Source organism: Peromyscus californicus, unplaced genomic scaffold, assembly GCF_007827085.1.
Source record: "Peromyscus californicus insignis strain IS unplaced genomic scaffold, ASM782708v3 Scaffold_20__1_contigs__length_68692818, whole genome shotgun sequence".
NCBI lineage: Eukaryota > Metazoa > Chordata > Mammalia > Rodentia > Cricetidae > Peromyscus > Peromyscus californicus.
Window position 1 is genome coordinate 1,799,982 of NW_026294503.1, and position 26,792 is coordinate 1,826,773.

General features: G+C 46.0%; 1 protein-coding gene across 1 annotated transcript in view; it reads left to right on the top strand.

Moving 5' to 3' along the window:
- Laptm4b (lysosomal protein transmembrane 4 beta) overlaps window positions 1-26,792 on the top strand; it is a 62,691-nt gene that overhangs the window by 13,838 nt on the left and 22,061 nt on the right. The window contains exon 2 of the mRNA XM_052747595.1: window positions 21,412-21,523. Within this exon, the coding sequence (XP_052603555.1) occupies window positions 21,412-21,523 (112 nt within the window). The remainder of the gene's footprint in view (window positions 1-21,411; window positions 21,524-26,792) is intronic.

Sequence of the window (26,792 nt, forward strand, 5' to 3'; positions counted from 1 at the left end):
CAAAGTGAACAGCCAGGGCTTACCAAGTTCCAAGCCAGCCAAGGCTGTATAGTGAGACTCTGTCTCAAAATAATCAATACAGGAAAAGCTCTTATGGGAATAGAAGTGGACCAGTGCATTTCTCTCCAGCAAAAGGTTAGGCTAGGGGTGAAGATGGTTTGCCTCGCCAAGGTGTGGTGAATGGAGAGGCAACAGTGCCGGCTACGGCCATATGCCAAGCCCGGGACCCCGCAGGTACAGCAGGGGAGAGCAGGGGTATGCTCACCATTGTTGCTGAGTAAGTCTGAGCAGGTTAAGTCAGGCTCCCCGAGTTGGGCAGGGTAGAGAACTGTAGGGAGGCTCTGGAAGAGCTTCAGGATATGGAAATACAATGGCCCAGAGAGAGTGACTAAGGATTTCAGAAAACTGACTAAGGTAGAGCCTCCTGTTCAGGCTTTCTACCCAGCCTTGATCTGTGGAGGAAGAATTGATACAAATGGATGGAACCTTCCCATGCTGTATTAGACCTTAGTTGTGAACTTCTGGGATCACCCGATACTTGCTGAGAACCGATGATGACAGACCTCCAGAGCGCTTCACCAAGGTGATCTTGTAGCCCCTATTTGTCATGGGATGGTGGTTCAGGGTGCTCCTTTGTCCTGCCTGTCCTTTGGAAGGTTTTGTTATAGTGACATTTAACCCCTGAGTGTTTTGCAGATTTGGAAAGACAACCAGGTACATGGGTACTTCCCCCTACCTACAACCCTACTGGGGCAATTGGAAAAATAAATCCAAAAGTTACCCTGTATGGGTGGAAAGGGGCATTCCTAGAAGCCATAAGACTATTGAATGAAAACCCCAGAGCCAGGGGTGGCTCCCACCTGTGAGTTGTTGGCCAAGGAAGCCCCTCAGGCCCCACAAACCATAAAGGCTATTGTTCCTGCTGTTGGTTGTGTGCCAGAACTAGATGGTAAGACCCTGTTGCTGAAGACACCCCATGTGCGTGCTCTGACTGCAGGATGTGGAGAAATCAAGCTGGGACTGACCTGGAAGCTCCCACCCAGGGGGGCAGGTAGGCTGCTAATGGAGAAGTGTCAGCATTTCTGCTTGGCTGTGGACCCTGCGTGCTAAAATACCAACGTGCTGGCAGGGTGGCCTGCTTGTGCAATAGTGCTCACCTATCGTGGGGTAGACCAACAAACAGCCTTTCACCTGGATTAAGGCCTGCTCCACAAGAGGGAGTGCGTGTCTGGTATTGTAAACCAGAACAAAATCCTGTGACTGGGGAGGGCATAGGTCCCGATGGGGAAGCAGTTTTTATGGTTTTTAGTTAGATGGATGCGATGTACGTGTCAATTGCCTAGTGTTTGTAGCTATAGATCACAGTTGTCAACCTCAACTCAGGACAAGTGACTGTTGTGTGGTACAGTGGTCTAATTCTTAGCCATAGGTGGACATCTGTAGTCACCCTCTCTGTCTTAATTAGGGTTACTATTGCTGCAGGGAAACACCTTGACCAAAGCAAGTTGGGAAGGAAAGAATTTAAGTTTCCAGTTGGTTTACACTTCCAAATCACTGTTCATCATTGAAGGAAGTCAAGAGAGGAACTCAAACAGGGCAGGAGCCTGGAGGCAGGAGCTGATGCAGAGGCCATGGAGGAAGGTGCTTTCCGGCTTGCTCCCCATGGCTTGCTCAGCCTGCTTTTCTATAGGACTCGGGACTACCATTCCAGGGATGGCACCACCTACAATGGGCTGGGCCCTCTCCAGTCAATCATTAATTAAGAAAATGCCTTACAGGCTTGCACACAGCATTTTCTTAATTGAGGTTCCCTCCTTTCAGATGACTTTAGCTTGTATCAAGTTGACATAAAACTATTCAGCACACTCTCCAAGGCTCAGGGATCATTGCAGAAGAAAAGATGGAAATAATGTAAAATTGGAGAAAGGGTTGGAGGGTTATGTAATAGTTCCCTCCCGCCGGGCGGTAGTGGCGCACGCCTTTAATCCCAGCACTCGGGAGGCAGAGGCAGGCAGATCTTTGTGAGTTCGAGGCCAGCCTGGTCTACAGAACGAGAGCCAGGAAAGGCGCAAAGCTACACAGAGAAACCCTGTCTTGAAAAATCAAAAAAAAAAAAAAAATAGTTCCCTCCTAAATTGAAAAACTCCATCCTGCATGGAAGCTCTTTAAACAGAAAGGTAAACAACTCAGTAGTTTCAGGAAGTCCCTGAAACTGACCAAATTCACAAGACCTATCCCTGCCAGAATAAGCTGAGAGTCTCTGAGATGAGCCAAGGTGCAATGAAGACTCTGAGGCCAGACCAGGGCCTGGGAGGAGCAGAAACCAGATGGGCTGCCTGTGCAGTGTACTCTTGAGTCCCAGCTTTGTGAGCCGTCACCCATGCTGGGGTAGGCCTTGGTGACGTGGCTGTCTTTGAGTCATTTCTGCTCCTGTAAGTTCTTAGCAATGGTTTTCTTTCCTCTCCACCTTGGAGTTATTAATTCTAAAAATAAAAACTATTTATGTAGTCATGTGTGTGTACATGAGTGTGCATACACACATGTGTGGATGCCTGCAGAGGCCAGAGAGTTAAAGGTGGTTGTGAGCCACTGCCATGGGTGCTGGGAACAACTTTGCTTCTGTACAAGAGCAACAAGTGTTATTTTATTTTTCGAGACAGGGTTTCTCTGTGTAGCTTTGCGCCTTTCCTGGATCTCACTCTGTAGCCCAGGCTGGCCTTGAACTCACAAAGATCCACCTGCCTGCCCCTCCCGAGTGCTGGGATTAAAGGCGTGCACCACCACCGCCTGGCCCCCTCTTAAGTATTTTTAAAAAGCATTACAAAGCCACTTAACTCCTAAGAATTGTTAGGATTTTTTTTTTTTATAAAATCAACTAACATTCAAAGCTTTAAATTCATTAAACATTTTTAAAAAGGTAAACTGAAGGTATTATTAATAGCAACTACATACAGCATGAGACCATAACTGAGTGAAATAGTCATAAAATGTCATTGATATATGTCTCAGAAAATTGTTTATGGGTTGGGACAGTATGTCAGTGGCCAGCCTCCCTCCCTCCCCTTCTTTGGTTCTTTCCTCGGCTTCATTCTACACCAGGCTGACCTTGAACTTGTGTTGCTGTCCTGCCTCAGCCTCTTGGGTGCTGGGATTGCAGATGTAAGCTATCACATCCTGCGTAGGACTTTTATAACAAAGTAATTATAGACTGTTTAGGCCTAGAAGGAATTATTAGTATTATTGTTATTAGTAGAAATATTTTAGTATTTATTTATTTATTATGTATACAGTGGTCTGCCTACATGCCAGAAGAGGGCACCAGATTGAATTATAAAAGGTTGTGAGCTACCACGTGGTTGCTGGGAATCGAACTCAGGACCTCTGGAAGAGCAGCCAGTGCTCTTAACCTCTGAGCCATCTCTCTAGTCCATTTATTATTTTATATCCATTTATTTATTATAGAAGATAAGGTACAATTTATTCCAAGGTAAAATAGGGCTCTCAAGGGTGAATAGACAATAGCCAGAGACCATTGTGTTTTGTAGGTGGAGTTTTCCTGTCCTGGTAGCTATTTCCCAAATAACCATTCAGACTCTTAATATTAATTGTAAATGCGTGGCCAATAGCTCAAGCTTGTTACTAGCTAACTCTTACATTTTTAATTAACCTATATTTCTTATCTACCCTCTGCCATGTGGCTCATGGCATGTTACCTCATTTTCTACACATCCTGCTTGCTCTGTGTCTTGCTCTGTGTCTGCTCTGACTCCTCCCTGCTCCTAGCATCCTTAGTTTGGTTGTCCCGCCTATACGTCCTGCCTGGCTACAGGCCAGTCAGCTTTTTATTAAACCAATCCGAGTGACACTACAGTGTACAAAAGGATTTTATTCCACAGATGTTTTCAGATTGTCTTCATTCTTCCTCCCTTGGTGGGTTTGTTGACAGCTGTGCATTTGGGGGCTGTGCTAGGACCCAGGCAGAGTGATAGTGGTTCTATGTGGGCAAGAACTACCTGGTTCTTGCCCACATAGAACCGGTAGTCAAGTAGAATAAATGTTAATTAATAATTAATATAGATCAGTGGCTGAGGCTGGAGGACCCAGAGTTTGAGGAGAGTTTGGGCTGTGCAAGCCGAGGCCTGTCTGGGTTATGTAGTAAGGCACTGTCTCCAAACTCTGTATGCACATGCACAAATCACAGTTGTGATAACCCCTAAGAAGATGTGTAGCACTGGGGCAGGGTAAGCTGGGCTCAGCCCCGGCACTCCAGGCACAGACAGGGATATCTGGGACTTGCGGCTTTCCTAGCTTGTGAAACCCCAACTCAAGAAAAATGGCACCTGTTGCTGTCTTCAGAGCACCTGGGTTTGGTTCCCGGTATCCCAGGCTCACAGTCACCCGGAACTCCAGTTCTAGGGGGTCCCACACCTCTGTAGGCATCAGGCATTCACATGGTGAGCATATATACATGCAGACAAAACACTCGTGTACATAAAATATATAAAAACGGGAGGAGGTGGGGTTGGAGTGACTGTTTGTCATCGTTTCTCTCTTCAGGGCCGTCATCTGCCATCGTCATTCTTGGGCATTTTTAGCTGTGTGCTGTGCTGTGTTGAGTGATTTGATCAGGAGATTTTACCTTGTATATGAGCCGAAGACCAGGATTAATATCTGTCTCTTCCTGTTGAGTAGTGAGCCTGTAACTCCAGTCATTTTCCCCGTGCAATTTTTAGTGGTGTCTGCCTGCCTTCCTTCCTTCCTTCCTTCCTTCCTTCCTTCCTTCCTTCCTTCCTTCCTGGTTTTGGGGTTTTTTTTTTTTGCTGGGATTAAAGGTGAGCACCACAACCACCTAGCTTAGTGTCTTTTTTTTTAAGTTTCACAAAACATTTTTAGAATTGTATGTTTTCGCATCTTTTCCCAATAGTCTCTCTCTTATAATAGATGGTTTTTCCTGCATGTATGTTAGTGCGCTGAGCACGTGCATGATGCTTTCAGAGGCCAGAAGAGTGCACTGGGTCCCTTGAAACTAGAGTTAAAGATAGATATGTGGGTGCTGGGAACCAACCCCTCATCTGAGTCTTCTCTCCGTCACTCTAGCTCCCCTTTGCTCTAGTTGACTTTTTATTCACTATACTTTTTTTTTTTTTTTTAACAAGTGAAAATATTAACATGCTCCAGGAGCACTGTCCCTCTGTCTGAAGTGTTAGGAAACTTTGATGGCTGTTCTTTAAAATTATCTTTACTTGGTATTCATTCTTGAAATGTTGTAGGGTATCCACCAGAGAAGACTGCTCAGACATGTGTTTAAGTCAATAGAAAGCCTTCATTCGTTGGTCAGAAACTACACTGGTGTTCGGGATTCCAGTGTAGCACTGAGCCTTTCTCAGGGTGAGCTTTTAAGCACAAAAAACCTGTTCCGGGTTGACATACTTCAGTTAACAAGAACAGTTAGCTAGAAGCAGAATGACAGAAGCCAAAAAGCAAGGTTAGTACATTTAGAAACTTTCCCAGAACTGTGGAGAATGAACAGCCTTGTGCACACAGATAACATGGGAGCAGCCAGGAAAGCTGAACACACAGCTCACCTCTTCAAAGGAATGAGGTGCGGAGCTGCTCTTCCTGGAAAGCTAGCAATGATGTTTTACAACCGGGTGCCCTGTGCTGTCTGATGGGAAAGGCTCTGTCTTATCTCCCAGAATTAATGTTTTTACTTATCCAAGACCCTTTCCTCTAAATCTTGAGCATTGTTTTTAGACCATAAAACCCACTCTTAGGAGTGAGGTCACTTGTGCTTTACAATAGCCTAAGTGACTTCTATGTTATCTTAGGGCCAGGCCAATCCTGACACCCACAGGCATTATGTTACCTCAGTCAAACTCCCTAGACCCTAAATCTTGGGCACTATCTCTGAGTTAACAGTACCCATTCTTGTGAAAGAAGCCAGATGTACTTTGTAAAGAATCTCAATGTAAACATGTCTTAAATTGTTGTGCATTTGGGACTGAGTTAATTGTTATCTGAATACTTTTTTCAGAGATTGTGCTGTGCTTAATTAAATATGGCTAGAGTAAAATGATCTGGGCCAGACTCTACAAGTCCTGGTCTAGCACCAGTCACAATAAAATTGGTCACAATAAAATCGGGCTGAGCTGAGTTTCATTCTTTTCTCCTCATGGATCATTTTCTCCCTGCCTGTGTAAAGCCTACAGGGGAAATCACCACATAAACTATATGGACTTTGATGGATGAGGCCTTTGTTGTAGTTCTGGCAGGTGGTGCTGTCTAGGTGCTGAGTACAGCCTGAATGGTACTTCTGTCATGAGGACAGTTGTGCTAAAGTCTAGGGCCCTGTTACATTCCCCATGCAGGGTCTTAGAGAATGAGTCAAATCATGGACTAGTCCTGTTGTAGATGCAGGGCTTCACTGTTAATCCAATCAAAATGAGAATTACAGGCCCAACCAGTGCTGATAGCAGAGTAGTTAGCCAGGGGGACCAGAGAACAGAGACTGGTACCAATTATTTTCCTAACTATGGCAAGATTTTTTCTTATTACTCCTGATCAATTGGCATAGAAACAACACGTTTCTCTCAAAGCCATACATAGTTTTTTTTAATCTCATGAGAAGTCTTTCCAATTTTGTAGGACCATTTCTGCTAATAAATCTGTTGTTTTAATTCAGAAACTGAAACTGTCAGTACCTCTAGGTCCTGAATAACCCATCTGCTTAGTTTGGAAAGCACTAGAAGAGGCACATTAGTCAAACCATTGGTACAATCCCACCAGTCAGTCTCAGAGGCCCAGTACTGTTATCCACAGGCAGAGTAGTAGGCTTCAGGATAAGGAGGTTGAGTCCTCTGACGTTGATTTGGGCTGTTCCTAGTCACAGTGAGTTTTCTCAGCCAATGGACTGACAGCCTGGTTCATTCCTATCCCTGTGTAGTCTGGGGGCCTGTGTCTAAGCATAACCAGCAGTCCTAGCTGATTTCTGGCTGGGATGATTAGCTCTGTCTTCGGGGCCCCTTCCTGTGCATGAAATCTGATTTCCCAGGTTTTTCCTGTTCCCCAAAGGACAGACTCTCTTCTAAGGAAATTTCTAGGAAGTCTCAGTTTTACAAACCCAATTTTTGTAATGGAAAATCTCTTGTTCCTGATAATTAGAGTGCCCAGCCATAGGGCATGCATCAAAAGATAAATCCCCATATTTTTCCTTTCTTCAATACAGCCAGACATTTAAAGTGAGCATCAGCAAGCAAAGGTCAGGGTGAGTATGGGCTGCTGATGTGTAGTCACACTAGCTAGTATCTTCCTAGTGTCTGTTTTCTTCAGTTCCCAGTTCCAGGCCTGAGAGCTGTGGGGGCTGGACCATGACCCTGTATTCATACAAAACACGAGTCTCAGGAAGAGGTAGAGGGGCAGGGAATAGAAGGGCCCAGGGCCCGATGAACCTTAGTTTCATTGGGTCCATAGTCTAGAGAGAGCCAATTCTGCAGCAGCACCTATGGCTTCCATCTTCTTAACCTGGGTGTGGGGGTTCATGGTGTAATGTCAGCTGTCTTCATGGCCATAGGAGTGGAGAGAATCCCTGGATAGAATCTGACCAAGTTGTTTCCAGTGCCCTTCGGCTGCCTGCCTGACCCAGACGGCATCATGGGACCGGAAGGAGGGGAAAGTGGTGGTGGACTCGGGCAGCTGAGTCTCTCGGGCTCTCCATTGACTAGCCTGTGTGGACTGCAGGATCTGTAGTGAATGAGAAAGGAGTGGTTAGAGGTCTGTCAGCTGCTGGTCTCCGAACCTGGGGAGCAGACGGAGGTCTGGCTGTTTGTGTGTTTGTTTGTTTAATGTCCTGTTCGTTCTTTTTACCTGGCCGGGACTCTGAGGTCTCTATGCACAGTGAAGTTTTGGGGTTTTTTGTGTGTGTGTGTGATTTGAGGGGGCGGGTAGGTGGGATTTGAGACAGGGTTTCACTGTGTAGCCCTGTCTGTCCTGGAACTCACTTTGTAGACCAGGCTGGCCTTGAACTCACAGAGATCTGCCTGCCTCTCTCTCTCGAGTGCTGGGATTAAAGGCCCGCACCACCACCGCCCAGGCACACAATGAAGTATTTAATAACTAAAGCTTTAGTTATAAATTGAGATTTTGGCTATAAAAGCCAGGGCATTGTCGGACCCCATTGCTAAATCAGGCGGCCAGTTCCTGAAGGAGCTTTTTAGCTACTGTTTGAGCATTCCAGGTGAGGAATGCTTCTACACACCTAGAAAAGGTATCCTTAAAAAACTAGCAAAGTACTCTTATCCTTCCCCCAGCAGGCTGGATCTTGGTGGAGTCAGTTTTCCCAGAGTTCACTGGGGTGTTGGTCTCTCATTTAGACCCCTTCCTGGGTAAGAGCTCTGTGTTTTGGATTCACTTGAGCACAAACCTGGCATCTGGCTGAGACATCCCATGTTAGGCTGTCCAGTCTAGGTATAACATACCTTGGTCTGAGCAACTCAGAGTTTTGTGGACCCCAGAGGAGTGGCCTGGTGAAGGTCTGTTAGTTATAGTCCTGCCAGCTGTTTCTGGCAGGATGGTCTTTCCCTCCGGTGCCCTCCTGTGGGTCTGAGCTGTCCGTTTCTTCTTTACATTGGAATCTCAGGCAGCATAGGGTCCTGGTGTGGCATTAGAATATCAATAGGCCCCACTGGTTGTAGGACCCTGGAGAACAGCACTGCTGAGGTACCTGGCTGGGCCCAAATCACTTTGGTTAAAGTAACTACTGTAGCTTCCATGTACCTGGTTCCATCTTTCATCTCCTGACAGCCATGGATGATGAGCACCATCAGGCAGGAGGGTAGACAAACTGATGGAGGTGGGCTTCTTAAACCGGACTTGAGGGTGGGCCGGGGTAGGGCCTGGTTCCGGGTCACACAGTTATTAGACAGCGGTATTCTGGTGCTCCTCAGGAGGGCCTCAGCTGTGTCGTGGAGTGCTGTGAGGATAAGATCTTGATCCAAAGCTAAGTGGTTTGCTTTCTTCCATTAAACCAGCAGTAGCCAACAGCTCTTATATAGGTGGCCCTTTCTGTGCTTACAGGGTCCAGTCGTCATAGGGTGTTTTCATGGCCCCAAAGTTTTGGGTTGAAACTCCTTTTGTGTCAGAGCTGTTGTTAAAGCCTGAAATGCCTTTTGTTTAGTCTCAGTCTAGACCAGGAGCTCAGTACCCTCCAGGTGCTAATGTACAGAGGCCTTGCTATTTATTTTCATAAACTCTGGTACCCAGATGCAGCAATATCCAGATGCACCTAGGAACTCTTGACCCTGTCTCTGAGTCCTTGGAGCTGGGATCTAAGGATGGCAGCAACCCTACTCTGAGGCAGGCCCCTTTTGCCTCCCCTCAGCTGGTAGCCAAGATAGGTGGCCTCTGATGTACAAAGTTGGGCTTTCTTAATTGACATTCTGTAGCCTGAGGTCTGTAACTCTTGCAGCAATCCCTCAGTGGCCCCTGGATCTTGCTCTGTAGACTAGGCTGGCCTCGAACTCCCAGAAATCTGCCTGGCTCTGCCTCCTGAGTGCTGGGATTAAAGGCGTGCGCCACCACTGCCTGGCCTTCAGTGGCCCTTTTACGGTCTGTTTTCCTAGGAAACCTCTGAAGGAAGGGTAGGAAGTCTGCCTTTAGTGTCTTGACATCCTGACAATCTGGTCCTACTGTAACCTCCCACTGGGTCTGACCAATTAAAAGAAAAGATGGGTTGACTCACCTCTGTCAGTGGAAGGCTGAAGAACATCTTTCAGGTCCAAGACAGTGTACACCTGTTTCTCTAGAAGAGTCCGACTCATGAGAACCAGAGGACCCAGGTTTCTTCACAGGCAGGAGAAGCATATTCCAGGGTGACTGGCAGGACCCCAGGATGCCTGTCTCTTCAAGGCAGGCAACATGGACTGCAATTTCCCTTTGTGTTTCCAGGGTCGTTGGGCATTGTTTAATCTGGACGGGGATAGGAGCTTGGTGTTGGGCTGGTCCTGGGGGAGTTGGTATGGGAGTTGGCCCATACCCCTGGGCATCTCTGTTGTCAATCTGAGAGATAGTCCAACTGTGTTGAGGGGGGACAGGACTTTCAGCTAGGAGATGTTCTTCTGACAGAGGGTAAGACACCAAAGTTTTGCTGGGTGTCCATCTCTAAGTCTGACTGTGTTTGTCACCAGAGAGGCGACGGTGGCTTTCAGTTCATGCAGAAGGTCTTGCCCCAGTCAGCTCCCTGTTGTTAAACACCCTTTGAGCTACCTGCAGCAACTAAGACCTATTTAGACTTCTAATTTTTTTAAAAAATAGTTGATTTATTCTTATTTTATGTGCATTGGTGTTTTGCCTGCATGCATGTCTGTGTGAGGGTGTCAGATCTTGGAGTTACAGACAGCTGTTAGCTGCCATGTGGGTGCTGGGAATTGAACCTGGGTCCTCTGGAAGAACAGTCAATGCTCTTGACCGCTCATCCATCTCTCCAGCCCCATATTTTTAATTTTTTAAAACTTTTATAACTTAAAAAAAAAATATCTGGGGCTGACTGGGTGACAAAGGAAATCTTTTTAGCAACTGTCTTTAATCTTTCTAAAAAGAACCGAGTAAAAATTGCTTAAAGTCTCCTTGGTCACTGTTGGACAGAAAGGAGACTCTGGCCTGTCCCGGCCCGGTTGCCTGGCAACGGTCCCCCGCCCAGCCCAGGGCGGTTTGTTTAACCTTTTTTAGAGAATGGCGGGTTTTATGGATCATCGGTTAAAAGGGCAGCGTAGATCATAAAGGAGAAAGGAATGGAGCTTCTTCTTTTCCTTCGGGCTCAGCCGGGGGAGCCTTCCCCGGGACTGCTTAGAACAGAGGGAATGCTGTCCTGGGGGAATTGTTTCCCCTCCCTGTGTGCATTCCACTAGATGGCTGAGGGCCTCTCCCCACCCCCACGCAGGAACCAACCCCAACCATGAGCAGGAGCCAAGCAACAGAACAAGCAAGTGCTCCTGCTCCTGGAGTGGGATGGGTGGAGGTTTGGGGGTTTCTCTGGGTGACCTGGCAGAGAGCCAGAAGGATACAGGTCCCCAAAGGGGTGGGGCACAGGTCTTAAGCCAGGGGTTCCCATACCAGAGAAAGCCACTGGTCAATACAGGGAAACAGAACTGACAGAAACACATGGAAAGACACACAGACACAGTAAAGACAGTCAGGGATGGCCACCCATTCATACACCTGAACAGACAAGAAGATCCAGTGGCGACTATGGATCCCAGACACTGGATCAGCAGCCACGTCTGACCTCTCCTGTGTGTCTAAGCAGAGGGTGCCTGAACCAGACAGACCAGGTGACTTTCTAATTTGTTTCCTTTTGGGGTGGAGGTGTCAGCTCCCTCCAAAGCGTCAGGCAGTAATTCATCAAAGGGAGCCCTGGGGACCGGCAACGTCTCAGGTTGTGTGTCTCCTAGGAGTCCCCTGACCACCACACTCTTCCTCGCTCCAAGGGGCTCTGAGACCCCCGGTGTCTTGAGGTCTGGTCTCTGGTATCTTGGTGGAACCTCCAGAAGTGTAGGGTATTCACTAGAGAAGACTGCTTGGGTGTGACCTTGAGCCAATAGAAAGTCTTTGTCAGCCAGCAACTACACTGGTGTTCAGATCCCAGTGTAGCCCTGAGCCTCTCTCTCTCAGGGTGGTGAGCTTTTAAGCACAAAAACCCTGTTCTGGTTGACATACTTCAGTTAACAAGAACAGTTAGCCAGAAGCAGAACTACGGAAGTAAAAAAGCAAGGTTAGTACATTTTGAGACTTTCCCAGAACTATGGATGGATTAGGCCTCTGTTTTAGTTCGGCAGGTGGTGCTGTCTAGGTGCTGAGTTCTACAGCCTGAATGGTACTTACATCATGGAGTCAGTTTTGCTAAGGTCTGGCGGTCTGTTACATAAAGACTTTCCCTGGATGTACTCAGGTCTAGGGTGACAGTTAACTGTCTGCTGAGACACTGAAACTGTCTACGGTCTTTTCCACCTCCGTTTTGCTTCAGAGAGATCATCTGTCGGTTTAACTGAGGTTTCTGATAGGTCTGCCTAGGGTGGCTCTTGTAGCATCATGTTGGCAGTAAGCTCCTGGGCATGCCGAAGCTGCTCGTCTGCAGGTCACACTTTGGTTAGCAATGGTTCAATGGACATGCATTGTTTTTTATGCAAAACCCCTTCCTTTGACAGTGTCCAAGCTGTCCTGCCTTTCTGTCTTCTAGTACTAAAATGACTGGTTTGCCCCAACCCACTGCCCGGAGCTCTCCTTATGATCTTGCCTATGTCAGTAACTTACTTTTATTTTGCAGTAGTGGGGATTGAACCCAGGTCCTCCCTCAAGCATTCTGTCACTGAGCTATATCCCAGCCTTGCACTTGTAGTTAAACTTTTTGTTAAAATTTTGACTATTAGGATCTGGAAATAGAGAATGGTAGAGTGCTTGCCTGGCATATGCAGAGCCATAGATTCAGTCTCCATGTATCAATACCCTGCCAAAACAAGAAGGGAAGAAAAGCTGGTTTGGGCTGGAAGTTCAAGAGCTCAGATCATTGTTTGGGGTGGAAGTTAAGGTGGCTTTTAAAATGACTCTAATCAGGATAACTCTCCACAGGCACCCCAGAGGCTAACCTGATCTAGTTAACCCAGGTTTGTTTGTCTTCTAGGTTGTTCTAGATCCTGTCAAGATCACAGTCAGTGTTAACTATCACTACCGAGTCCTGCCAAAACAAATCTTAGTACTTCCTCAGTCTTAATTCTTTCAGCAGATACTGAACAGAGTGAGATCCTCCCGATCTCCCCAGGGGCAGGCATGCTTCCCCATAGGTGCTCTTGTGTGGCAAGCACTTTGCCCACGGAGCCATCCCCCTGGCCTGTCAGGTTTTGGATGCACCGAATGTGTTGCCAATTAGGAAATTTTAACTGCAGCACGATATAACAACAGTATTTGCGGATGGGATGAAAACGTTTATCTAATTGGTTAAGATCTCTGTTTTCTCTTCACTGATAAAGGAATTCTGCTTATGGATTTCTCTTGGATCTTTAGCAAACAGCTACAGAAGGAAAGCATTCTTTATATGTTAAAGAGTAAATATGCAATGGTTATAGTCTTTAAAGTGTATTATTTTCCAAGTTCTTGCAAAAGGATGCTAGGGACTACCAGACGCTGTGGGTATAGTGTGTTTGAACACAAGCTCACCTGTACAGCACCAAAAGAATATGTGTGTGTGTGTGTGTGTGTGTGTGTGTGTGTGTGTGTGTGTGTGTGTGTGTGTATTCTTTTTTATTTGTTTTTCAAGAGGGTTTCTCTGTATAGCCCTGGCTGTCCTGGAACTCCCTTTATAGACCAGGTTGCCTCAAACTCAGAGATCTTCCTGCCTCTGCCTCCCGAGTGCTGGGATTAGAGGCGTGTGCCACCACCACCACCACCACCAGGCTAAAAATATATTTCTTATTTTAAAAGATTCATTTTTATTATGTATATGGGTGATGCGTACCGTGTGCATTTCTGGTACCTTCAGAGGGCATTGGATCCCCTGGACTGGAATTACGGGTGGTGGGTTCTGGGAACTGAATGTGAGTCCTCTGCAGGAATAGTTGAACCATTTCTCCAGCCCCTGTCCTGCCCCTCCCCCCCTTTGAAGGTATGTGCCATCACACCCAGTTGGTCCTGCAGTTTGAGGGTATATAAAGTTGTCTCAGCCTAAGAATAATGATCAGAACCAAGTCCATTCAAAGAAATGGTTGGGATTGCTGTTGCTGCCTTGGTGATTGGCTTTAGTTTTGTACTTAGTGACTGCCAGTGGCTGGCTGGCACACTCCCTAGGAAAGCATTCTGAGCCTGCTGCCTCATACCAGCAGAACTGGATGAGGTATGAGAACAAGGTGTGGTGGTTTCTGTGTGATCAGTAGGCCAAAGATTGTTATTGGAAACTGTATGCAGCTTCGTGGATACAGAATGTGTAGGTATTGACTGGGGTCCAAGTTCATAATCACTTTAGCTGAAACTACGAAGTCATCTGAAGTATGTGTGGCGGGATGGTGGATTAGTTAGTGACTTAGTTTAGTATCACTCAGGAAGCTCTGCCAGTAGCATAATGAATGCGATGGGTTTCTCTGGAACCTAAACAGCCTGGTTGAGGGGACACAAAACCTTTACATTTTAGACACTCTCCTGTTGACATGGGGTCTGGTCAGTACAGCTGCCTCTTTAGTCCTTAAGCTTTTTCATAATTTGAGGTGCCCCCCTCCCCCATGTTTCTCTGTGTAGTCCTGGCTGTTCTTGAACTCACTCGAGATCCACCTGCCTCTGCCTCCCGAGTGCTGGGACTAAAGGTGTGCATCACCACTGCCTGGCTCCTCAGATTTTTCTTAACTGTCAGTTCTTCACCAGGTAGTCTGATATTGTCAAGATTTCAAAGCGTGTTACCGTATGGTGTTGGTATGTCAGCACCTTCCTGTGAAGTCTTTGGGCTTCTTGCCTCCCCAGATGCTGCGGTTTAATTCATTTTTGCTCTGAGGGGAACGAACAGTTCATTTGATTCTCTTCCCTCTAGATCATTAGCTGTGATGTGATGCCTAGCCTGATTTCTGGATCCACAAACTGCTTAGAACTTCCGTGCAGCTGAGCGGATGCGTTAGTGAATGTGCGCATTGCTGTCTTTCCATTTGTCCTTCTCCATTGGACTAATCCACAGCAGCAGCAGCCACGTCTCAATTATCACGTAACTCAGATCGCAGCAGAAACAGAGGTGAACTATTTCAGTTTCTTAGGCAAATAGGGTTTTATAAATCTGTTTTTGCCATAAACTATATTGTGATTGAGTTGAAATAGCAAATTTCAGAAATTTATTTCAATATAACAAAGACCATGTGAGTATTTTAATTTAAAAAGCACATTTGTGTTATAATTCTATAGTTGTGTGTGTTTATGTGTGTCTGTACACAGGCATGTGTGTGTGCCCGCCACTCGGATCGAGTGTGTGGAGATCGGAAAACAGCCTCGGGTGTTGGTCCTCAGGCACCTCCTACATTTTGTGTGAGAAAAGGTCTCGCATTGGCCTTGTAGCCCAGGTTAGCGGGCTGGGGAGCTTTGTGGGATTGGCCTGTGCTGCCTCTCTGATCTGGGATTTCAGGCATGGACCACTCTGTCTGGTGTTTTACTTGGTTCTGGAGACCTGAACTGAGGTTCTTACACGTGAAAAGAAGCACTTGACTGAACTGCCTCCCAGCCTTGGAGTTTAAAACATTTTGTTTATAAAGACATATCAGGATGAGATTTCAGCCTGGATTTCATTTGCCCATTAGAGTTGAACCAGGTAAAAGATGCCATTGCCACTAACAGCTCTGGAGACATTTTTCTGAATATTGGGATATAAAAATTACCCAGCTGTCTGAAGACAATAGTGGGTTACGGTGTGTAGTTAACCATTCTTCTGTGAATGTTGCACATATACAGTAAAGGGCACAGAATGTAAATAGACCAACTGTCAAAGTAAATGTACATGTTTCTGCCGCCAACATATGACTGTTCTTTTTAAAAAGATTTATTTTTGTTTTATGTCTGTGTTTTGCCTGCATGTATATATCTATCCTGTGTGTGTGTTCTGCATGTGTGCAGTATCCATGGGTGCTAGAAGAGGGCATTGGCTCCCCTGGAACATTACAGACGATTGTGAGCTGCCTTGTGGGGGCTGGGAACCAAATCCAAGGCCTCTGAGCAGCTGATGCTCTTAACTGCTGAGCCACCTCTCTCCCCTGACTCTTTTCTTTTCTTTTCTTTTTTTTTTTTTTTTTTTTTAAAGAAGGCAGCCAGATCCCTTCTCCTCGATCCTCTAGAGAGTCCTCTGGGCCTCCAATCTTTTTTTTTTTTTTTTTTTAAAGATTTATTTATTATATATACAGTGTTCTGGCGCCAGTAGAGGGCGCCAGATCTCATTACAAGTGGTTGTGAGCCACCATGTGGTTGCCGGGAATTGAACTCAGGACCTCTGGAAGAACAGTCAGTGCGCTTAACCTCTGAGCCATTTTTCCAGCCCCTGTTTTCTTAATAGGTACCATAGAGATTAATCTATTTATATTTTGTACACATTAATTGCTTTTATTCATCGGTATTCCCAGTTGACAGTATGATTATAACTAAACGCTTTTGTATTACATTCATTTGTCATGTGTATGTTTTTATGTGGCCTCAAGGTGCCCATGTAGAGGTCAGAGCACGGGTTTGGGGGGTTCATTCTCTCCTTCCATCCTGGGGGTCTTGGGGGCCAGTCTCAGGCCATCGGGCTTCACGACAGGTGCCTTCACCTGCTGAGGTTCCTGGGTGGGGTCCTGCTCAGAGGAGTGGTGCGGAGGTGGAGTTCCGTCGCTTCTGTGCCCTCCTTGGTCGAGCTCCTTTGTGTCACGTCTTCGCTGTAGAGGTCAGTGTTGGTTCTAAAGTTCGTACGTTTCGGTGGCTGTCTTCCTAGGCTTGAATGTTTTCAAGGTTCCTTTATTGAGGTTCTTCTCTCTTCTCCCCAAAGACTGGACAGAGTCTCACTGTGTGGCTCTAGCTGGCCTGGAGCTCACTATGTAGAGAATGCGTAGAGATCCACCGGCCTCCACCTCCGAGTGCTGGGATCAAAGGCTGTAGCATCACTGTGCCCTGCTTTATGGAGGGTCCTGAGCAGTGCAGCTGGCAGTGAGTAGTTACGGTGCTGTTTGAGGTCGGACACGTGATCTACACCTGAAAGCACTTTGGGCCTCGAGAATGTGCAAGGGCCTAGCACACCACTTAAGTAATCGGACAGAATCAATTTATTTACACATGGAAATATTCATTAAGAACAAGAAAAAAAGCTGGGCGGTGGTGGCAGCACAAGCCTTTAATCCCAGAACTTGGGAGCCAGGTGGATCTCTGTGAGTTTGAGGCCAGCCTGGTCTACAGAGCAAGATCCAGGACAGGCACCAAAACTACACAGAGAAACCCTGTCTCAAAAACCAAGCAACAAAAAAGAACAAGAAAGCCGGGCATTGGTGGCACATGACTTTAATCCCAGCACTCGGGAGGCAGAGCCAGGCAGATCTCTGTGAGTTCGAGGCCAGCCTGGTCTCCAAAGCAAGTTCCAGGAAAGGTGCAAAGCTACACAGAGAAACCCTGTTTCGAAAAACCAAAAAAAAAAAAAAAAAAGAACAGAACAAGAAAAAAAAGTGTGGCAGCACAGGAACAGTCGGTGCCCACCTCACTGGAAGAGACAGCCCAAATACAAGCGTGCTAACTAAAAGAGCCAGGGTGTGCCGCGAGGTCTTTGCATTGAGATTAGCTGTGGCGTTACGTAGGCTGCTCCTGGCAAGTCTTAGTGCTACTGTTATTTGCGCTGATCGTTCATTCTGGGTCAGAACTGGTGACCTAATGGCACGTCTTCTCTCTCAGGGGGTTCTTACCCGGTGTTCTTGGGGCTTTAGCTTGTCTTTGGCTTTTCCTATCTGACGGTGTTTAATAGTTGCCATGACGAAATGTACCCCTACCTCTTTGTGTTGACCCAAGATCTCATGGATACTCCTGTATTCATTCCCTCCTTGGTGCCACATTCCCGCCCAGCTGTTGAGGTTTTATGCAGTGATACAGAGAAGACAAGTCAGACAGATTCTATTAAGAAGATCTCACCCCTCAGAGAAGCACAGGGTGAGTCCTGTGAAGGAGGAGGGCTCCTGGAAAGAATCACACCTTCCATGAACTTCCTGCGAGGCTGGTTAACTGCGTACAACCTCAGTGATGTGGGGAGGCAAGGCTGTTGTAAGTCCAGCGCCATCTTTAGCCCCCCTTAATAGCTGTGTATTACCCACCTCTGTATGTGCATGACATCTCTGACTTTAGGTAGTCCTTCGGAATGTCCAGGCTCCCACCAACCAAAGGCTAAGAATGCCGTCAGCATCTGAGGCTTGTGGTGAGATTCCCCGGTTGTCTCTCTCCACCAATGTACGTGCAAGTGTCTGCGTTTAGTTTTGTTGTTCTGTCATTATAAAATTTAATGAAACCATTACCACAGTGGAGCGTGGAATTTGGAGTCGTTCCTATTTGGCTCCAGAATAAACTCTCTTAGACCTTTGAGGTGAGAGTTGTGTGGTTTTTGTTGTTGTTGTTGACGGTCATTTGGATGTGCAAGAAGCTCACCACTCTTCCTTTTAATATATATAATTTAAGCATGGTACTGCACACCTTTAATCCCAGCACTCAGGAGGCAGGGGCATCTCTGTGAGTTCCAGCCAGGCCTGCATAGTAAGACCTTGTCTGTCCCAAAAAAAGTTTAAAAAAAATTTATTTCTGTGTCTTTGTGGTGTATACGTGTGTGTGCATGCTCGTGCATGTGTGTGTGAGTGTGTGACACAGTATGTAAATAGGTCAGAGGTCCACTCAGGAGTCAGCTCTTTCCTGCCAGTGATCAAATCGGGTCATCAGGCCTTGATGCACTACTGCCTTTCTACCTGCTGGACCACCTCACCAACCCAACCATTGATGTTATCTAAATCACTGCGCAAAGTACAGGGACCCTTGGAAGAGGCTGCCAAGCCTGGACGGTGCCTGCCACGCAGAGACAGGATGAATGCAGTTGTGAAGCGGTAGGACTTGCCGGTGAGAGAAGAGGACACACCAGACCACCCCGAGGAGAGTCAGGGACCAAGGCGGGAAGATTGGCAGCAGGGCAGGCATGAATAAGAGGAGGGTTAGAAGCCAGGTGGAGCAGCTGGCAGCGTAATTACCTGGCATGGCATCATGGAGGAGCTTATGTCAGCCTTCCAGGCGTCATTCCTGAGAGAGTGACAAGATGCTGCCTCAGCCGGGCTTGCAGTCAGGCTTGCCTGTTTCTCTTGCCTCGTCTTTGCATCTGGTCACTTACCGTGTCTCTAAGGATTCTGGCTCTGTGGCACTCGGCACCTAAGACCACTCCAGATAACATGGAGTGACGTCTCACAGAGATGTGAGAGTTAGACCCAAGGTGGTGAAAACCTAATCTGTGTCAGCAGGAGGCTCCAGTGCAGGGTCTCCCTGATGAGAGGCCTCTGACTGTCACACCCTGGCCTTCAGGATTCTCCACCAGCTGGCAAACGGTCCCCTACTGCAGGGTGTCAGGAATTACTGTGACATGACTAAGGTAACTGAGTCTGTGTCGATGCTGCTCAGCATTCACCCAGTACCCACATCCACCTTAGCCCTGCTTTGGGGACTGTGACTCTCACCAGGTCCAGACATATTAACTAAAATAATTAATGTTTGTGCAAGCTAAAACATAAACTAAAATAGCTAGCGGAAGTGTAAATCAAAAGTAATTGTCATGTGGGGTCTGGAAAGTACTGCTAAGCTCTGCAAAAAGACAGACGTTGTGGGGGTGCCCCAAGCCCCTGGCACTGCTGTAACTGGGTTTTGTCTTTAAAAATATTGACCTTTGGCACCAAGAGGCGTTTTGGAGGCATTAGCCTACTCTTGGTCTGGCTGTTAGTTTTTTTATTTTATTTTATTTTATTTTATTTTATTTATTTATTTATTTATTTATTTATTTATTTATTTATTTATTTATTTTTGAGACAGGGTTTTTCTGTGTATCCCTGACTCTCCTGGAACTCACTCTGTAGACCAGGCTGGCCTTGAACTCACAGAGATCTGCCTGCCTCTGCCTCCTGAGTGCTGGGATTAAAGATGTGCGCCACCACCGAGGCTGTGAGATCCTGTCTTTAAAAAGAAAAAAGTAGGGCTAGGGATGAGCATCAAGTGACCAAGTGCTTGCCTCCTGTGGATTTGATCCCTAGGACTCTGGAGGGGTAGGGGTAGTAAATTCAAGGCCAGCCTGGGCTGTGTGAGACCTTTTTCAACCCCCCAAGCCATTAACCTTGTAGTGTCTATTTAATCATGTATGTGTGTGTGTGTGTGCGGGAATTGCTGTTCCCATCAGATTGCATCTAACAATTTGAAAATAGAGGAAGGAAAAAAAAATCCAAGTCCTACAACAATCCTGAAAGAATCTCTAGAGATTGTCACATTAAACAATTCTGCAGTGGGTGTTTACCCACCAACTCTGAATCTCTTCTATGGTGGATACTTCCAAACAATTGGATGTGCCTTTAGTTCATGTTAGTAAAAGGCCTTTTCTCTCTGTTTTGAGAAGAGTAAAACAGCACACTCATGTTTCTGAACTTGGGTGTGGGATGTAGGGATGCTGGAGATGGTGAGCCCAGAGATAATGAAGTCACACATGTCAGCGGAAGATGGGAAGCCAGGTTTGGGATTAAGTTCCTGACAAGTCCCCTCTGCAGTCTAACTTTCTGATTTGAGCAGTGTTTTTAACCTTCGAGCCTCAACTTTCTCCTCTGTACAATGGGATTGTTTTTGCATTGCTCTAATTAACTCAAGAGGGTTTGTAGGGCTTTGACAATCCACATAAAGTGCTTAATGGTGTGTCGGAGTGTTCCCTTAATCACAGTGTGTGGTACTGATTTTTAAGATACACACAGATAAGGATGAGTAGAGAAGTAGGGGTGTTGGGTTTGAAGCCCCACTGATTTTAAAGGCACTGTCCCCAGCAGAAGTGAGCCCCTGGTGTCTGTGTCTGTCTTAAACCATTTCCCCATACCTTTTAAAGGATTGTATATTAGTTATAAAATTTCATGACCAAGGCAGCCTGAAGAAGAGAGGTAATTTAGGCTATGGTTCCAGAGGGATAAAGCCCATCATGGTGGGGAAGCAAGCCAAAGTAGACTCCTGGCATGCTTTCTCAGGCAGGACCAGATCTCCTAAACCTCCACAAACAGTGCTACTAACTGAGGACCAAGTATTCAATACTGAAGGCTGTCAGGGGCATTCCTCTCTCAAGCCACCACAGATTGTGCCTGTGTGCGGTCCCTGTGCACATGTGCGGGTTAGAACCTGACATGGAGTGTCCTTCCCTGATTGTTCTCTACCGTCACTGAACCTGACACGCACTGATGGGCTAGATCGGCTGGCCAGTAAGTGTCAGGGACCTGGCCACCCATCCCCTACTGCATCCCCCACTCCAGTTGCTTTTATTTGTGTTCCGTGCGCGCTCACGAGAGTGTAGGTATGTGTGTGTGGGTGCACATAATGATAGTCTGAGTCCAACTCTCAAGAGTTGACTCTCCCTACGTGTGGGTTTTGGGGGTTTAACTGATTGATAATATCAGGTTTGATGACAAGTGCCTTTACCGAGCCAGTTCACTGATCCACCATTGCGCATACGTGGGTTCTGGGGGTCCGACCAGCTGAGCCTTCTCCCCAGCTTAGCTGCCCCCGAGTTGGCCAGCCCTCTGGAGGGGGCGGGGGGCTTTGCACACTCACTCAGCTGCAGACATGAAGAAGCACCATGGGTGGTCTGCATCTCTGCCCTGGGTGTCTCACCTCCCTTTCTTCTTCCTGCAGATCATCAATGCTGTGGTCCTGCTGATTCTCCTGAGCGCCCTGGCAGATCCCGATCAGTATCACTTTTCAAGCTCTGAACTTGGAGGGGAATTTGAGTTCATGGATGATGCCAGTAAGTATGTGAGATAACAGCTGGTGGTATTTTAGGGTTTCTTGGGACGAGGAGTCTGACTGTCTTTTCTGTGAAATTACAAATACTGATTCAAGGGCCTAGGTGAGCTGCTATTTTAACTTTATTTTCTTTCCATCATTACAAATCAAATCAGCAAATACTTATGTGCTGCCCATGCTCTGCTTCTGTTCTTAAGGACTATGGTTTTCCACCTCTTATGTGAGTATGCTTTTCCTCTATTTTTATGAAGGAGTCTCGGGTATTCTCTATCGTTCAGGTTTGTCTCAAATTCAGTGTCCCAGGCTGACCTTGAGGCCCCTCATCTTCCTGCCTCGACTTCCAAGTGCTGACACATGTACTTTTATGCCAAGTTGGAATTTATACATTTTAAAATCTATCACTTTCTCACAGACTTTTTGAGGCCCGATTTCATGTGACTTAAGCTGACCTGGAACTTTGTATTTAGTAAAAACTAACCTTGAGCTTCTCCTGACCCTTCGGTCTCTATCTCCTGAGGCTGGGATTTATAGACATACACTACCACATCGAGCTTTGTCTTAGACTTGGACTTTTTGTGGAGGAGAATGCACAAATGGCAGGAGAAAGGTGAAAAGGAGGAGACATCGCTGGGTATTCTGACAGCCCCAGGAGTTGCCTTCCTCCAGGGAGGAGATTGCTGCTGGTTAGTTGGTAAGATTGGAGCCTTTTCCCAGCAATGGAGTCAGGCATGAGGCTGAGTGGGCATGAATGGCCAGCCCAGGATACCTGTAGCACAGACCTTGTATTCTGCTGGGTCTTGGCTAAGTGGCGGGCAGTGCTATGCATTACCCCTCCAGGAGGTTGGGCAAATTGATTTACTGTCAGCTCTGCAGAACTTCATATGAGTCTAAGAAAGTGTGGCCGGGAGGGAAATGGTGTGGGGAGGGCGGGGAGGATGGGGAGGGCGGGGAGGATGGGGAGGGTGTGCAAGCTGAGAGGATTTAGTTTTGAGAAACCATGAAGAATTGAAAAAGTGGTGAGTGTTGTGGGTTTGAAAATTTTTTTATGCATATGGTTGTTTTGCTTGCATGTATATCTGTCTACCACAAGTGCCGGGAGGTCAGAGGAGGGCATCAGATCCCCTGGAACTGGAGTTATAGATGATTGTGAGCTGCCGTGAGTACCGGAAATCAAGTCCAGGTCCTCTGGAAGAGCAGCCAGTGCTCTGAACGGCTGAGCCATCTCTCCGTCTCCTAAGTGTTGTAGATTTTATTTTCAGAGTGAAACAAGTAAATGCATGAACTGGTGTATATAGCAAGGAAGATCCCTTTTGCTGCTGTGTGGCTTTGAGCATAGCCTAGGATTCTGGTCTTAGGGACATTTCTCTCTAGTGAGGAAGCATGGGGTGGGGGCGGCTAGGCTTGGACAGAAGTTGGTGAGAGGTGACAATCAAAGATGACATCTCTTCAACTTGACGAGATGACTCCTGTCCACAGGGGCAAGAAAAGCTGGCGAAGAAAGATGGAAACACACCTACGGTGAACGCTAGATTTTGACTTTAGATGTGTAGGCTCTGAAGACAGAAGACAGAAGGGCTCAGTCCGAATGCCGTTTATACTGAGGGTGCTGGGTGCTCACTCTGAGCTCATTACTAACCTTTGTTTATTGAAAAGTAGAGGGAATAATTGTATCTAGCACAGATAGGGTTGTGAAAGCACCTAGGATGGGATCTGTAATAAGTTCAGTAAAACGCACCCTTGCTGGGAGCGTAAGCAGATCTGCTGTGATTGAAGCATGTGAGTTAGTGTAAACTGAGACATAGAAATGAGGAGAGGTCTGGATTGAGATACACCATTGCCCTGGATGGGAGGTGAGAAAGGAGTCCCAGCACAGCGTTCTGAAGGTCCGACTCAGGAGGAGAGCCAGAGGGCACTCGAGTGCCTTCCCCATCTTCTGCCACCGTTGTCTCTTCTTGGGTTATCTGACCTTAGAAGGCAGGAGGCTGGCCGGGCGGTGGTGGCGCACGCCTTTAATCCCAGCACTCGGGAGGCAGAGCCAGGCAGATCTCTGTGAGTTCGAGGCCAGCCTGGACTACCAAGTGAGTTCCAGGAAAGGCGCAAAGCTACACAGAGAAACCCTGTCTCAAAAAACCGAAAAAAAAAAAAAAAAAAGAAAAAAAGAAAAAAAAAAAAAAAAAGAAGGCAGGAGGCTGAGGCAGAAGGATCAGAAGTTCAGGGCTACTCTCAGCCACATAAGAAGTTCAAGGCCAGCTTTGAGCTGCAGAAGACCCTATCTCCAAAAAAAATAATGAATAAATACATTAATTATTTAATATAAGTAGCCAGAGCTTTGATATCAGGGTTGGACTTTGTCAGACACAGATGTAATTCCTTTATATTTCTTTCTTTTCTTTTTTTACTTTTCTTAAAATGTGGGAGCAGATTTATTTGTGAGTGCTCTGTCTGTGTGTACACCCACATGTCAGAAGAGGACATCCTGTTCTCATTATAGATGGCTGTGAACCACCATGCGGTTTGCTGGGAATTGAACTCAGAACCCCTGAAGAGCAGCCAGTGCTCTTAACTGCCCCTCTTTACATTTCATAACTTTTTTTTTTTTTTTTTTGGAGACAGGGTCTCACTGTGTAGCTCTAGCTGGCTGGAGCTCACAGAGATCTACTTGCCTCTCTCTGCCTCCGGAGTATTGGGATTATAGATGTGTACCTCCATGCCCAGCTGACAATGTCTGGTTGACTTTTAAAGATAAGTGTCCTTCAACATAAAAAGAGAAACTACACACCAATTTCCCTGATGAACACAGATGTAAAAGTTCTGGATAAAATACTTGCAAAGTGAATTCAACAGCACATAAAAATATTGTATATCACCATCAAGTAGGTTTCAAGCTAAAGATGCAGGAGTGGTTCATCCTGCATATATGCAAACCAATAAATTACATCTCTGAAGATGTAGACAAATTAAATATCACTTCAAAATAAAAGCTCCAAAGAAACTAGGAACAGAAGGATTGTAACTCAACATAATAAAAGCTCTAGCTATCAAACCTATAGCCAACGTTATATAAATGGAGAAAACCTGAGAGCATTTCCTCTAAAATTATGGACGAGACAAGGTTGTGGACTCTTCACTTTTGTTTAATATAGTGCTTGAACTCTTAGACTGAAATAAAGCAAGATAAATCAATAAAATGGATATAGATAGAAAAGGAAGAAGCTGAATTACCCCCAATTTGCAAATGGTATGATTTTTTATTAAATGACTCTAAAAGTTCTACAAAAAATGAGACCCAATAAACACTTTCAGTAAAGTAGTGGGACACAAAATCAACACTGAAAATTAGGGCCTTGTTTTATGGACTGGAGAAATGACTCAGCCATTGAGATTACTGAAAGCTAGAAGACCTCAGTTCAGTTCTCAGCACCCACACAGGAGCTCACACTGGCAAAAACTCCAGTTCCAGGGGATCTGACGCATTCTGGCCTCTGCAGGCACTTTGAACACACGTGGTGAATATAAATTCATGAAGGCATGCATACACATAAAAAAATCTTCTAAAAATTAAAAAAAAAAAAAGATGTGTCCTTCACTGTTTCCAGTAGTAGGAGTCTCTAAGGTAATGGAGGTTAGGAAATTTTAAATGATAGCACTGTGGTCTCTTGGTGCAGGATCACTCTGTGTGCCTCCTCAGGGCTGGGCAAACACTGCCTGACAGGCGAGGCTTGCTGGTGCTTACGGCTGAATAATAATTATTTTGTGAAGTCCTGAGTATTCCAGTGTGTTTGAGGTTTCTCACATGTTCCACACATTTGAAAGTTGAATGAATAGTGTATAATCACTATTAAGAATGATTTAAGCCCAACGGTGGTTGTGTATACCTTTAATCCCTGTACTTGGGATGCAGACACAGGCAAATCTGTGAGTTTGAGGCCAGCCTGGTCTATAGAGTGAGTTCTGGGACAGCCAGGGCTACACAGAGAAACCCTATCTCAAAAATGGGGGTGGGGGAGCACACAAAATAAATCAATAGATGAATAATGAATAAATGAATGATTTAATATCATGAGTCTAAGAAGGAACAGGAGAACAGGTATTCATTTGAATCTTTAAAAAAAAAAACAACTTGTTTCAGTCGCTGTGGTGGCACACGCCTTTAATCCCAGCACTTGGGAGGCAGAGGTAGGTGGATCTTTGTAAGTTCAAGGCCAGTCTGTTCTACAGAGAGAGGTCCAGGACAGGCTCCAAAGCTACAGAGAAACCCTGTCTTGAAACCCCACCCCCCCCCCAAAAAAAAACTAAAAACAAAACAAAAAACTTGTTTCCTCTTAGCGTTTATTTTCTATATATTTTGATCCCCCTTTTAAAATAAGCTGGTTGGTGAGCTGGGCCTAGAGGTTCAGGTCCATAATCATAGCTACTCCAAAAAGGCTGAGGCAGGAAGATTGCAAGATTGGAGCTTGCCCAGGTAACTACTTAATGAGGCTTTACTCCAAATACAAGGCTGGAAAGGAAGCTCACTGGTAGAATGCTTGCCTGGTGATGTGCAGGACTCTGGTTTTGGACCTCAGTACTACACAGGGCCGGTGGGCCGGGACACTGATTTTGTAGGTCAGAAGTTACTGTACCAGACAGGCCTTTAAGTCTTTAAGCCAGGAGAATAGAGTCAAAAGTCATTGAGATTGTTCAGTCAGTTGTGTCATTATAATTGAAAATTCTGTAAGTTAATAGAGCTATTTTGGAACTGGAGACATGGCCTAGGGTTGAAAGCTTTTACAGGGGACCTGGATTTGGTTCCCAACATACACATGATAGCTTCTAACCATCTATGTAACTTTTGCTCAGGCGGTCTGGTGAAGATAATCAAAATAGGGAATTGGAATTCCTCCTTATTGGAGAGTCTATTAGGACAAAGAAAATAGAGGAATTTTTCTCACTTTAACATCTAGCTTTTAGACATTTCTGTTAAAAATATTAATCATATATATTTATCATTTATAAATTTTTCATGTTATCAAAAACATTGACAAATAGCTGGGCGTGGTGGCGCACGCCTTTAATCCCAGCACTCGGGAGGCAGAGCCAGGCGGATCTCTGTGAGTTCGAGGCCAGCCTGGACTACCAAGTGAGTTCCAGGAAAGGCGCAAAGCTACACAGAGAAACCCTGTCTCGAAAAACCAAAAAAAAAAAAAAAAAAAAAACATTGACAAATGGAATGGATTGGCCGGAAAATAAATATCCATCGATTCTCAGCCTCCATCGATTGTCAGCCTCGA